The sequence below is a fragment of the Erpetoichthys calabaricus genome, chromosome 2 (genome assembly GCF_900747795.2).
Source record: "Erpetoichthys calabaricus chromosome 2, fErpCal1.3, whole genome shotgun sequence".
NCBI lineage: Eukaryota > Metazoa > Chordata > Cladistia > Polypteriformes > Polypteridae > Erpetoichthys > Erpetoichthys calabaricus.
Window position 1 is genome coordinate 131264616 of NC_041395.2, and position 13611 is coordinate 131278226.

Here is a 13611-nt window from a genome sequence, read left to right on the forward strand (position 1 = left end):
CCAGGAATGACTTTGCCAACCCCTGTTAAAACTGGTATAGCCAGGGTGTTGATGACTTCCATTTTGTTGGTTGCATCGAGTTCAAATTTTGTTACCATTTGTATTCTTTGATAGTATTCCTTTCTGATGTTTTCTTTCATTTTGGTATGTTGTATCCCATCCCCTTCATTCACTCCCAGGTATGTATATGTGTTTTCATGCTTTAAGTCTTGAATGGTGATGTCTAAATGAATTTGGATGTTTTTGGAGGTGGCTTTGGTACATTTGTCTAGTCCAAACTCCAATTTGATGTTGTCACTGAAGCCTTTTATGATGGTTAAAAAGCAAGTTTGTTCATGATCATTCTTGGCAAACATTTTCAGGTCATCCATATAGAATAGATGATTAATAGAGAATGAGCCTGAAGTATAACCATAGCTGATGTTGTTCAGGAGATAGAATAGGAGAGCAAGTGCTATGCAAAAATGTAGGGGAGAGAGAGAATCTCCTTGAAATATGCCACTATTGATGTTGATCTGTCTGAAATATAGCATTCCAGGTGTGTGGTTTAGAGTAAGGGTTGTTTTCTGATTCTGATTCACATTTACTGTTAAAACATGGGTGAGTATTGGTGATATTTTGTAGTTTTGTAGTCTAAGCATTTTACTATCCAGTCATAGAGCACAGAGTCAAATGCCTTCTTGTACTCTATCCAGGTTGTTTTCAGTTTTTTCTTTCTCATTTTCACTTGCTCAATAATGGCCTTATTATTAAAGCTGGTGTTTGTAGCCATAGCTTCCTTTCTGACACTCTCTTTGCTCTATGGGAATTAAGTTATTTTCTTACAAGTGTTTGTAAACTCTCTCAGTGTTAAGATCTTATACAGTAGGTTGTATGGAAATGTGATAGGGTGATAGTTTTTATGATTTTTGGTATCTTCTGTTTTGGGAGGAAGGTAGGAAGTACCAGTTGTTAGCCTTTCAGGGCAGGTTTCTGGGTTGCTGATGCACTCATTGTAGGTATCTGTTAGATATTAATATAAGGATGGTAAGTTCCTGATTCAGAAGTTTGCTATCCCATCATTCCCAGGGGCACTTTAGCTACTGGACATCTGTATAGCTGTTTTTGTTTCTTCTAGGGTTATTTGTACCCATGTGTGTTGGTAGATTTGGATGTTCTCTGTTTCTGTCTCTTTTTGTTATAGCTCTTTTGTTTTTCCCAGATGTTGCTCCAGAAGTTATGCATCAATTTTAGTTTTTTTTTTATCTCAATGGACTCAATTCTTCTTCTTCTTCTAAACTCTTCTGATCTGGTATATACAATTTTTGCATTACATAATTTTCACCACATATGTTCTTTGCAGACTGCTGGTAATGCTTCAAATATTTACTTTATATGCTTTACTGTACTTATTTGATGTAGACAAGAGCATTGCTTAAGTATTGCTTACAAAGTTAGATCAAAAGTGTCCACTTTCAATATAAAAATCATAACAACAAACAATAGAACATAACATCTAAATATAATGTAAGTTATATATTGCTCTCTTGACTTAAATATACCAAATTTGTAACCATTACATTGTATAATGTACCATTAATTATATTTTTTGAACAATAGTGTAATTGTGCTTTTTCCTAAGGCAGTTTCAAATATTGACGATCCCCTAGAGAGTTAACAGCTCACTAGTAGTAAGATGTTTATACTAAGTTAATTTAGGTGAAAATAATTCAGAACGTAATACTGTATATAATCATCCAGCTTTCTTATGCAGTATTTTCATTGTAAACAAGTTGTCTCTAAGATGCTGTTTGTGGTGGGGGTGTTGTTGGTTGCTATCATAAGGGCAGATGAACCATTTTGTCGCCTGTATGACACTGCTGAAGTGCCTTTATTATCAAAAGATGGAGATGTTATTCTTGCAGGCATTTTTAACATTCACAGTCATGGCACTAACCTGCCTATATTTAAATCCAAGCCTCAACCGACTGAATGCAAAGAGTAAGTAAAAATCGTATCTTAAAATATTTATTTTAGAGGAATAAATAAAAGAAAATATATGCACTTTTAAAAATATGTTTACCTAATGAAATTTAAATATGCAATGTTTTTTCCAGTTATTTTATTTAAAATATGTATATATTTCTATACATTTTCTACATATAATGTATTTTTAATGTGTGAAAAGTGTAAAACTGCTTTCAATATTGTTATTTTATTATTATCAGTATAAATATAATGCAATCTACAAAAATATCAGATGTGTATTATATACAAACTGTTAGGATGGTATTGTTATGCACTCTACGAAGATCAGGTTTAAACGTAATTGTGAGGTTTTAAACCTCAGAAAATTGTATCTGCAATTCTTTAACACTTCCTGCTTTGACTGCATATTCATATTGTGTTTTTCTAAAAGAGTGAAAACTCTGTGTAGTCTCAGTCGTAGTAATCGTATATATCTATTTAAAAAACTGGTAAAAACAGCAAAGTCAAATTTAAAATATTCTTTGTTTTTTTCTTGCTTTCTTTGACAGTTTCAATGAACGAGAATATCAAAATGCCAGAACTATGATATTTGCTATTGAAGAAATTAACCAAAATAAGAATTTACTACCTAATATTACTATGGGTTATAAGATATATGATGCTTGTTCTTCTGTGCAGCTATCAATTAAGCAAACTTTAGCTCCATTAAATGACCCAGAAGACAAAAATCCTACTAATCATTCCTGTAACAGCAACCAATCCCCTGTCTTAGCTATTATTGGGATGTCTTCTACAACATACACACAAGCAGTTGCTTCTATAACCCAGGCTTTTATAATTCCACAAGTAAGACTTTTAGTATCCTTTCTTTTAAAAATATAGATGTTTTAGATGGAAGCAGCATAGCAATTTCAGTATTTAGCACTGAAAAATTAAAATACCCTCAGGCTTTTCTCTGTGGAATCCTTCTCACAAGAGATAGATAGATAGATAGATAGATAGATAGATAGATAGATAGATAGATAGATAGATAGATAGATAGATAGATAGATAGATAGATAGATAGATAGATAGATAGATAGATAGATAGATAGATAGATAGATAGATAGATAGATAGATAGATAGATACTTTATTAATCCCAAGGGGAAATTCACAAGAGAAAGTCATGCTCACAAAAACAAAACATAATTAAGGCATAATTCTGATAGATAACACATTTTTTTAATTCTTTTTTTAGATAACTTATTTTTCTACATGTTCTTGTCTTAGTGACAAAACAAAGTATCCAACATTATTAAGGACAGTCCCAAATGATTATTATCAAAGCAGAGCCCTGGCCCAGCTTGTTAAACACTTTGGATGGAATTGGGTTGGGACTGTAAGAACAGACAATGATTATGGCAATGATGGCATGGCATCATTTGCACAAGCTGCTCAGGAAGAAGGCATTTGTATTGAATATTCTGCTGTCATATCCACTGTGATGACAAGGCAAAAATACATTAAAATGATACGACTTATCAAAGAGTCTTCTGCTAAAGTTGTTATTGCTTTTGTAAGTGCAGTAACTATGAAAACATTTCTTGAAGAATTAGTTTTAGAAAATGCAACTGGATTACAGTGGATAGGAAATCTTAGCTGGATGACAAAGCGGCTCCCTGCAAAAGAAGAATATTACAGAATTTTAGGAGGTGCCATTGGAATGGCGCTGACCAATGCAGAAATTCCTGGCTTAAGGGACTACCTTGTAAATATTAACCCTTTAACAAACCCTGAAGATGTTCTACTGAAAGAATTTTGGGAAGGGACGTTTAACTGCACTTTGAATTCTAAAGACGGGAGTAGAAATAAATGCATAGGATCTGAAAATTTAAGAGATGTAAAAACAGAATACACTGATGAGCATGAATTTAGAGTCCCTAGCTGTACCTACAAAGCAGTGTATGCTATAGCACATGCGTTACACAATCTGCACCAATGCAAGAATGGCCAAGGACCTTTCATCAATAAAACATGTGCAAACAAGATGAATCCAGCATCATGGCAGGTACTGCATGTAATTCTGTGTTGTTTATATGAATGCTTATCATTTTCAAAATTCTTTACTTTTAGTGGTCCACTTTATTTCAGTTGCTACGTTACCTGAAAGAAGTGAATTTCACTACAGTCTATGGCGATGCAGTTTACTTTGATATAAATGGTGAACCTGAACAAAGGTATGAAGTGGTAAATTGGCAGAAGGGTGAAGGAGGTCTCATAAAGTTTGTAACGGTTGGCATCTATGATCCTTTTTTGCCTGAAGAAAAGCGCATTAAAATGAATAATGTCAGCATTGTTTGGACTGGAGACCAAAAAGAGGTAAGAATAAAATATGTTAAAATTATTTTGCTTTACTTTCTTTAATATCTTTTTAAAAACACACCCTAGTTCATATAGTGGTATATGACCAATGCTTGCATATTTATTAAAAAATAAAGTTCAAACAACCATTAAGTAATTAATTAGTAAATCATTTAATGTACTGTATATTTCAAGTGTACCTTTCATCATTAATCTAAATGCTCTAAATATTTGTCAAGACAAGGATAGATTACAAAGTTATGCAGGACACACTGTTTATTTAAAAGTAAAAGCACAAACTGCTGTTAAAAAATGTTGATTGAAACAGGAGCAAGTTTATCTCCATACTCTGCAAAGACTGATTTCTGCCATTTGTCTGATGTAGCTGGGATATACTTGCCATAGCGGAAATGAAAAACAATCCACATACTCCAAAAGCTAATAACTTAAAATCTAACAGGGCAAAACACTTCTGTTCTTCACATTGTTTCCCATGTGTATCACATGCAAACACAAGGATAATGTCCAAACTGAAAGACCCCACTGCAATCAAAAAAGTTTATGGTGGCAGTGTTTCAGGCTGTGTGACAAATATTGATAGAATCCATTATTTTTAAGAACTTTCTGTTAGTTTGCTTCCTCGGATATGACTTTTTCATCTACTTTTGACTCTGAAAAGTACTGTTGAATAAGAATAAGAAAACCTTCCATTTTGTATTCTGAGTAGGTCACAGCAAAAATTTAAAAGTGTGTACGTGACATTTAGCATGCACAACTGTTGTTTATTTGTGTGAGCAGTTCAAAAGAATCTGACTTTGCAAGAAATATGTATTTTTCGCAACTTGTTCTTCCTGTATAATGAAGAAGTTTATCTCTGTATTCTGTAACTGCCATATAAAATTAGTTTTAGGCTCTTGCATCAATCCTCTGTACTTCTGCAAAAGTGTGAAGCTTTGCACGCAACCAGCTGATATATAAGAGCTGAAACATCTACTGGGTGGGGCATTGCAATGCTACTGACACTCCAGTCTAGGTATGCAATAAATAACAATAATTAAAGAAAGCTTTTGAACATTCTCTTCTGGTGTGAGACCCTGACTCCTTCCATAATCACGGGTTAGTGATTCTCTTCTTCCACAGTACTCAGCATCATTCAGGACAATTCAAAATATATAAGAAGAATGGAAGAAACTAAAGCCATTCATTGAAACGATTTCAGGACACTGTGATATACTGACCAGTTGTCCAGGGTTGGTTTATTCTTTGCACCCAATGCTTTTAAAACAGGTTATAGCTTCCTGGATTGGATTGTGAGGTTTGTGAATGTAATGTTACTGTACATTATTTTACAAATCAGAAAGATTTCTTTGTATTTATTATGCACGCAGAATTGTTAGTTATTATAAGTAAAATGACCAAAATTCAACAATTAATAGTTAATACCTTTATTAAATATGTTTAATTATTTAAATGTGTTGCAATTTAGAATTTAAATGAAATATTAAGTTGAATAAGAATTTGAAATAAAAAGTTATAGCAATATAAGAAGCATTTCAAGTAAATGGTTATGCACCGATATTCTCATATACACTGTAGCTGATTACACAAGTGATCTCAGTATCATGATAAAATCAAAAATATTTAGTACAGACTAACTCTGGGAAAAATTCTTACACCCGGTAAAAAGATAACTAATGCAAATTTCTGTGCCAATATTGATGCAACATACCTCAAACACTTCTTAAACCTATCTGGACTTGGCTGACTTACATGCGCAAGTTCCCCAGAGGTATTTAGAAGGACGTCATTGTGAAAAGGAGTCTCATTATTTTCTGAGATGAGACAATCTAGACTAAATATTGGCAAGTTTAACTTCTATTTTTATGTGCATACAAAGGTGGAACAATCTTAGTATAATCTATTACCATTCGTTGATATTTCCAAGAATTAGTCATTGACAAAATTAAATCCAAATATGAACTGGCCATGTCCATGTCTGATTCCTAAATTCCACCTATTTCTGGACTTTCCTAATCTTGAATTGGAATTGTTATGCATTTTACATCAATTACTCCATTGCTTGACTGTATATTACAGTATACTATTACATTCCATTGTGGCAGATGTTAGCTGGGTTCAGGTTCCAACAATATCAGTGGGGAGTCTGCAAGTTCTTTCTGTGTTCGTATTGGCTTTATTCAGAAACTCCTATCCTAAGAACATTAATGATGAGTATATTTATAACAAAAAAATACACCTGTGTGGATACTTGTATATTTGTGTATCAATATATTAAATTGACTGTACATTAAGGGTTGTGGATTGAGAAAATGGGTCAGTGGACTACAACAGATTTTTCCGTTAAACTTTGTATATGAACATGATATTACATCAGGTTAATCAAATTATATTAAACATGAATTTTGAAACACTATTACCATTTTACAGAGAAGCATTTTACTATAAAGTACTTAGCCCAAACAACTTCTGTAACAAAATAGATACTACTGAACTATATGTGGCCAAATGTTGAATTTAACTTCTATTTACTGTATAAACTTTTTTCTATGTTTAATTGTGTAATGATGAATCACTAAATCTTTATCTTTTTCTTTTCAGAAATACTCAACTTACATTTGTTTTTAAAGTGGTAAACATTTTTATGGAAAACTATGGTTCCTTTTAAAGCTGACAATAGAAATCATTTGACCACAATTCACTTAGGGAATTACCATTATTTAGCACTCACTCATACATGCTCTCTTTTCCTTTGCAAACTAAAAATAAATTCTGCACACATTTGGTGCTAAAAAGGTGAACCTGATAGCTATTAAGAGTTGCTTACACATACACATTCAGTCAAATGAGTGTACAGAATGCTTTTAGATTTTCTACCAGACACAATGTCTTGGGGGTTTTTGCTTTTCAACAATGTCTTATTTATCACCAAAATTTCATTGTGACAACAGACAACTGAAAAGTGCTCTAGTATACTAAGACATTACATTCACAATTGAAAGATTTTAGAATAAAAATGGGTACAGCTATAAAGGATGAAGTATATCTGCTTTTATCCTTTTTGGTGGCTTAAATGAGCCATGAATTAGGTGGGTACAAATTAACTTTTATTTTTAAAGTAACTACTTCTTTGTATAACCTCCTTGCAAGTTAACTGAATAAATGGGTATTTTGAAGGTCGGATACCGTCTTTGACTTTTGCAATCAATAACTATTATGTCACTGAGAAACTAAACATTTTGTTTTATAACTGTATGTATTTTTGAAGGCAAAATTGTTTTCTATATAATTACAGAATATGTAGTTTCTGAATGACTGCTACTTAATTTATCTTCTACATTCCTAAAAAAACAATAAGAAAACTTGTACTTAGAAAAAATGAAGTTTAATATTTACTTCAAATTCTAAATCTCTTCTTGTGCCCAGATCAGGGCAGGTGCAGTAGAATTATATACTTATTCTCCGGTCTTCCTAGTAGGAAATGAGCCTCACCATCACTAACTATGACATTTTCATACCACAATAAGGGGAAAGATTTAATTTGCCAGGTAAATTATATTTATATAAAATGTGAACTAAAGTATTCTCATACAGTATGTATGACTGAACTCTGCCCTGTATGAGCATCTGGAAGTTGATGCACATACTGTACCTTACTTTCTACATTGCCTCAGTTCCTCATCAATTGAAATTAAGAAATATATTTATCAACTGAGTAAACAAATGGGCAAGCATCATAATTGCAAAGTATATCAGTTTTCATTATACATACAATGTTATTTGTAAAGCATATCAGTTTTCATTATACATACTGATTATGTTATTTGCTTAACATTCTAATTTATGAATGAAATTAAAGCTAAATGACACTACCAAACATAGTAGTTTGTTTTAATAAATTAACAACAGCATTTATGATTAAAAAAACAAAACTTCTGTTTGTTTTGTTTTCAGCAGTTTTGAATAGCACTTTTCTTTGTCTGAATTAAAAATTGTCATATTCTGTGTAATAGCAGTACAATTAATGTAACTGTGTTTGTGTTGTTTTTAAGGTACCTAAATCTGTATGCACAGACAGCTGCAGGCCAGGCGCTCGCAAGGCAATTAGAAATGGACAACTTATTTGCTGCTTTGACTGCATACCTTGTGCTGAAGGTGAAATAAGTAACATGACAAGTAAGAGAACATTTTGTGCACTTTTTGCAGTCTTACATTTCAGTTATAATAAACAAATGTATTAATGAATCAATGTTTCAAGCTACATCTTTCAGAATGTGCATAAATCTAATTTCACAACAATCAAACACAAATATATATTAGATGGAAATGAATTTTAGTCATTTTTAAATAAATAGTAATAGTATTTCAAGTGTATTAGATAGTAATATGCTGCACCATACATAGAAATGGCTGCCAAAATGGTCAATTTAGAATCAGCACCAATAGTACATGGACTGTGCACCATGGCATGAGCTAGAAAAGTATGTAAGTTATCAGTAAATTGATTTATACTGTAATGGAAGTCTTGAATCAAATAACATTTTGCCCTTTTCACAAAAATCCAGACATTTCACACATTGCCCTTTCTTTGGAATTATCAGAAAAATTTAAAACTATAATAACCAAAATTCATTTTAGTTTTTGTTTACAGTATGGAGTAGCACTGATGCAATCAGAATATAACAAGATAACTAAACATCTTTTCTTGATCAATGACTTGAATAATTTTGCCAAATGCACATACAGTATGTAGAATCTGTATAGGCAAATTTTCCAGATTCATTTTGGTGTTGTTATATTAGCATGCATGTTATCACAAAGAGTATCACTGTCATTTTATAGCTTTGCTGAGTTTGCATTCTCTTCCTGTGTCTATATGGTTTTTTTTCAAGTTTTCCTCTTACATCTTCAAAACTTGTAGGTATGATTAAGTGGGTCTTAACAGAGGAGAGTGTGTTTTACAATGGGCTACTACCCTACCAAAGGCTGCTTTCACTTAGAATATCATTCTTGGGGTATGTTACCTTTACATAGCTGCTGTATCTTAAGTTGACCTTACCCCCAGATCATTTTTATTTTATTTTCCAATGGGATAAAATACTATGATAAGAGACTATTTCTTAATATTTTTGGGAAAACAGCACTTCTTGTGCTGTTTTTAACCCAAAAATTAAGACAGTTTTCATAAAGAGAACCCACTTTTTTATATTTTTTTGCAAAGTAATTTTGGTATTCTCACTTCTTTATACAGTATGAATGAAAGTTTTATTATGCATATTGGTATATAAATTAGAAAATATTTGTAAAATTAAGGAAGCTGCTTAGGAATAATACTACAGGAGATATATAAATTGAAATGTCTGTCATAATATCTTAAAAGTTGATTAAAAAATGCAGTTGAATATATAACTTAAACAATGCAATTGCACTATCCATGTTGTCTCAAGTTCAGGTTTAGAAGTTCAGAAGAATTGAATCAACAGCAGTAATTTGTTACCATATGTTGCTCATAGAATATATCACATCTGGGTCAGTGTTTATCAAGCATCTCAGAATTACTCCTAGGAAGTACACTAAAAATCACACTTGGATTAGAATTTGTTCTACCTGACAGCAGAATGTTAGAAGTATTTACAAAGTATCCTACACCCACTCCAATGTAGGAGTGAGAGTTCACGTTTGAGAATTATTGACATCACAATTTTAAAACACCCCACACATGATGACGTTTTGTAGTTTTCTGATACTAAGGCTAAGGCTGAACCACAATAATAATATTCCAAGTAGCAGTACAAAAAGAAGAAGAAGAAAGAAACATAATAAGGTAAGAGATTGCACTAAAATGCATGTAATTGTTACAACTTTACAACAACATATAGAATAATACTGTAACATGGAACAAGATGGAAAGACTAAGACATGCACACTGAATGAGAGTACTTAACAGTGAATGAGCCAGGGATTGATCCTTCCTTGTGCCCTATGCTTGCTGGGATGGGCTCCAGTTCCCCCCCAAGCTTCTGCTCTGGAAAAAGTGGGTTTAGAAAATGTATGGATGGATGGATGGATGGATGGATGGATGGATGGATGGATGGATGGATGGATGGATGGATGATTTACAGCTGTACTTCCCGAAGAATCACCTTCCCTGTGAAGACCACTAGAAACACCCTTTAAAGTAACCGTTACTGAAATAAGCCACAGCTACTCTTGCACTGTTTTTGAAGTCACAATCACTCTTCCAGTACCCAAGTCATCTTCCACTTACTGTAACTCTCTCTGCGATTCCACATCTTATCTTTTGCTAGGCTCTGTCTATCCAGTGCCCCTGGAGTTTCTGCCTGTCTTCTTAAAACATTCTGGTCTTGTAAAGTGTAACACAAATGTTTTAGCGGTTCGTGGAATGCAGTGCTCAGCATAACTGTGTGATATTTTTCTGTCAGTTATCATCCTTCCCTGCTTATCTTGAGGGTAATATGCTGGCTACTACAGTGTAGTTTGCGTGCTTGACCACCTTTGTGTGGAAACTATGGGGCAGAGTGGTGGCTCTGAGGCTAAGGATCTGCACTGGTATCCAGAAGGTTGTCGGTTCGAGTCACTGTCAAAAGAGATCCTACTCTGCTGGGCCCTTGAGCAAGACCCTTAACCTGTAATTGTTCCAGGGGCGCTGTACAATGGCTGACCCTGCGCTCTGACCCCAAGGGGTATGCGAAAACTAACAAATTTATAATACAAGAAATTGTATAAGGCGAAATAAAGAATAAAAAAAAAACTATGATATTGCTTGCAATTCATATATAAGTGTTCCTCCGCACTTGCAGCAATAATTTTTATATGCGTGCCAATTTGCATGTATCCAACTTGCTTTAATTTTAATTCAAGTGGAGTAGAAGGGAAATGTATAAATCTGTGCATGACCTCACATGTTGTAAGAACTTTTGAAGCATGGTGGAAAATTCAAATTCAAGTTGTAACATACCCAAAACATTGCTATTGCAAAGCTGTATTTTCTCTGTGGCCAAAAAGGTACTGTCATCAATGCTGTAATTTCAGCTGACAGTGCATGATTTCTCTTTATAGATGAATTGATCACGTAGCGCTCAAGATTTGTTATGAATATTATTCCATCTTCACCAAATCAATATTGTTTTACAAATTCATTGTTGTTCAGCATTTCAAAAATATTCCACCTATTCCAGTACGTAAATGCCATCTCCTGGCAGTGCTCAGCAAGGCAGAACAGCTCAAGAGCTCTCCTAAATGCTGCTAAAGTTAGCAGTAGTTAGTTAAATTAGAAAAAATAATCAAATGCTTTTACTCCTACTTTTTAGAGTAGGACCAAATTTGCGTCATTCTGAGATATTTTAGTCCATTAGGACCATTTTCCTACACTGAGATGCTTGATAAATGAGAGCACAGGTCTCAATTGATCAAGGAGAATTAAAGTTATAGGATCAATGAGATTATCCTAGGTTAACATAACTCTGTTCAAATGTGTGGAAATGTGTATCAAAATTACAGTAATTTACACCAAAGATATATTTATTGAATAGAGTCTGGATAGATACCAGATCTCCCAATACCAAAAAAGATTTATGCAGATTTACCAAATGGATGGATGTTTGTATGAAAGTACATCTAAATATATATATATTTTTTTTGGTTTTGCTTTTCTTACAGATGCAATCGATTGCTTTAGCTGCCCTTTAGACTATAGAACAAATTTAGCAAGAACTCAATGCATCTTGAAAGACATTGAATTTCTCTCCTTTGAAGAGGTCATGGGCTCATTACTGGTCCTGTTTTCTTTACTAGGAGCTTTCATGACCATATTTGTTGCAGTCATCTTCATCCTCTACCGTGATACTCCAGTTGTGAGAGCCAACAATTCAGAGCTCAGCTTTCTTCTACTATTCTCCTTGATCCTGTGTTTTCTTTGTTCACTTCCTTTCATCGGTCAACCATCGGATTGGTCATGTATGCTGAGACATACGGCTTTTGGGATCACCTTTGCACTCTGCATCTCTTGTATTCTGGCAAAAACAGTTGTGGTGTTGATGGCTTTCAGAGCTACGCTACCAGGCAGTAATGTCATGAAGTGGTTTGGTCCCCCTCAGCAGAGGATGAGTGTTGCTTCCTTTACATTAACCCAGGTTATAATTTGCACAGTTTGGTTATTTTTATCACCCCCATTCCCTCATAGAAATGTTAAATCATTCAAAGAAAAAATAATCTTAGAATGTGAGGTAGGGTCCATGGTAGCATTTTGTACTGTGCTCGGTTACATTGGATTCCTTTCTGCTGTGTGCTTCATCCTTGCCTTCCTTGCTCGCAAACTTCCAGACAACTTCAATGAAGCTCAGCTTATTACTTTCAGCATGCTGATATTCTGCTCAGTCTGGATCACTTTCATTCCGGCTTATATCAGTTCACCTGGCAAATACACAGTAGCAGTTGAAATATTTGCAATATTGGCTTCTAGTTTTGGATTACTCTTTTGTATATTTGTTCCCAAATGTTATGTCATATTATTAAAGCCTGACCAAAATACTCGAAAGCATATAATGGGTAAAATGCCCTCAAAATCACTTTAGGAAGAAAAGTTAAATTTCTATACCTTCTAAATTCATGTGTGAATAAAATAAAACAAGATAAAACTAACTTCTGGTTCATTCCTGTGTCAATTTGTCAGTTATAAATTGAACTATTTATATTCATTGACAGCTTTATGAAATTATTTAGTACCTTTAATTCATTCATTTGTTTGTTAAGTGGTGTGTACTCTTTACTAGTCTTCACAGAATACACTTTAATAATGAAATTAAAGAAAAGGGCTACAGTATTTCTTTGTTTTTATATTGTGTTTTTTGTCAAAAACAAAAATACCTACACAAAAAAGCTTTGCATAATTTTTGGCTTCTTTCTGGATTAAATAAATATATCTGGGTTTGGTGGCTAGAGTTGGGTGTGTGCAAATGTGACTTAATATAGATTGGAGTCACATTCATAGTTGGTTACCACTTTTGATGTTTCCAGGAATTTGGTTTCCCTTAACTTTATATTAGACAAAGCAGGCATAGGAACTGAGTGAATGTTCACTGATTATATTATTTCTGATTTTTACAAAGTACTAACTACCTTTGCTACATTTCTATAGCCTTCATAAAATGCATGTATGTTATCAGCAGTAAATTAGCAGTATTGCCCAACAAACAGCAGCATTGCAAATTGTCAGTAGTCAAATAACATGCAGCCTCCAAGAACAAAAAAGGTATAGTTAAAA

General features: G+C 33.5%; 1 protein-coding gene across 1 annotated transcript; it reads left to right on the forward strand.

Moving 5' to 3' along the window:
- Positions 1 to 1782: 1782 nt before the first annotated feature.
- LOC114669579 (extracellular calcium-sensing receptor-like) lies at positions 1783 to 12979 on the forward strand. Its single transcript, XM_028825764.2, has 6 exons — positions 1783 to 1980; positions 2517 to 2814; positions 3208 to 4017; positions 4101 to 4328; positions 8381 to 8504; positions 12009 to 12979. The coding sequence occupies exons 1-6, from the start codon at positions 1784 to 1786 to the stop codon at positions 12920 to 12922; spliced, it is 2571 nt and encodes an 856-aa protein (XP_028681597.1). The 5' UTR covers position 1783; the 3' UTR covers positions 12923 to 12979.
- Positions 12980 to 13611: the final 632 nt, after the last annotated feature.